Here is a 1,297-nt window from a genome sequence, read left to right on the forward strand (position 1 = left end):
GAGAATGGGATGAGAGGAGAGGGAGGAATCTGGGGGGGATTGGCCACAGGTACTGGCAAGGCACAGGAGTGGGTCTGAGGGGAGGGGAAGTGGCACTGGCCCCAGACAGCAGAGATGGGTTCTGAGATCTTGGGGGTGACCCACATGCTCAGCCCCTGGGGCGAGGCAGGGTCCCATCCCTCTGACTCAGGTGACCACTTTGATCCCAAAATATTTGCGTAGCTGCTCCAGGAAGACAAAGGTGAGAACAGTGTGAGGAATAAGCCGGATGGCAGCAGGAACAAAGCCCTGGAAGGGTACAGCAAGAAGGGAGAGAGTCAGTGTGTGCCTGGCCCTGGTCCTCCCGCAGCTCAACCCCAGCAGTGGCACGAGTGGGCAGCACAGGGCAGCAGTGGCCGGACAGGCAGCGCAGGGTCCAGAGCAGAGCCTGCTGTACTGCAGCCATGGCAGTGCACACCAGTCTCAGCATCGTCTGCCAACCCCTCTGCCCCACACACCAGTGCAGGAAGCAGCCAGGCAGCTGCAGCAGAGCCTGGAAGGGCCCTGTCCCAGGACTGTTCTGGACTGCAGCCTCTGTTCCCAGCCCAGCCCAGCCTGCCCCACCCCAAGCATCCCCAGCTGGGTACCTTGTAGAAGGCAAGAGGTCCGAGTTTGGCAGTTTCCATGGCACAGTGGGCGACACCCTGGAGTAAGAGAGTGAGAGGTGAGGTGGGAGGAGTGGGAGGCACAGGCTGGCCCAGAGATGGGGAAGCATGGGTAGCAGTGAGGTGGGCAGGGTAGGCAACTCACCCGGTACTCGCCCTGGGAGTTCATAAGGCGGGTCTTGAGCACATCCAGGGGCTGGCACAGGAATGTGGCACACCCTCCCTGCAGAGAGTCAGCGGGGTCAGGAGACCCCAGTGCTAGAGCCTGTCACGGTCACTGGAGAGACCCAGAGCTGTGCCTGGGCCTGACCCCTGGCCAGGAGCCTCCTGGAGCTGCTGTGCTTGGCCCTGCTCAGTCTGAGCCCAGAGCGGTGGCTCTGGCAGCCCCAGCCCAGCACCCTGAGCCTGGCTGCAGGCAAACCCAGCCCCGGCCCTGCCCCCTGGCCCCAGCCCTGCTCACGGCGATGAAGCTGGCCAGGAAGTGAGTGAAGATGTTGTCTGACAGCAACCCAGTGGTGAGAACCAGCTGCTTGGCCTGGTCATAACAGGAGAGCTGCAGAGACACAGTGAACCAGTGATGTGTTCCCCTTCCTTGCCACCCCAGGGACCACCCCAGTCCCTACCCCAGGCACCCACTGCCCAGCAGAGCTGTC

At 62.7% G+C, this 1,297-nt stretch overlaps 1 protein-coding gene across 1 annotated transcript in view; it reads right to left on the reverse strand.

Annotated features, from left to right (window-relative positions):
• Positions 1–186: 186 nt before the first annotated feature.
• LOC103807633 (mitochondrial dicarboxylate carrier-like) overlaps positions 187–1,297 on the reverse strand; it is a 1,423-nt gene continuing 312 nt past the window's right edge. The window contains exons 2-5 of the mRNA XM_009080374.1: positions 1,105–1,263; positions 790–867; positions 627–683; positions 187–288 (exon numbers count right to left, since the gene is read on the reverse strand). Coding sequence (XP_009078622.1) covers positions 187–288; positions 627–683; positions 790–867; positions 1,105–1,263 — 396 coding nt within the window. The remainder of the gene's footprint in view (positions 289–626; positions 684–789; positions 868–1,104; positions 1,264–1,297) is intronic.

Source organism: Acanthisitta chloris, unplaced genomic scaffold, assembly GCF_000695815.1.
Source record: "Acanthisitta chloris isolate BGI_N310 unplaced genomic scaffold, ASM69581v1 scaffold27328, whole genome shotgun sequence".
NCBI classification, from domain to species: Eukaryota; Metazoa; Chordata; class Aves; order Passeriformes; family Acanthisittidae; genus Acanthisitta; species Acanthisitta chloris.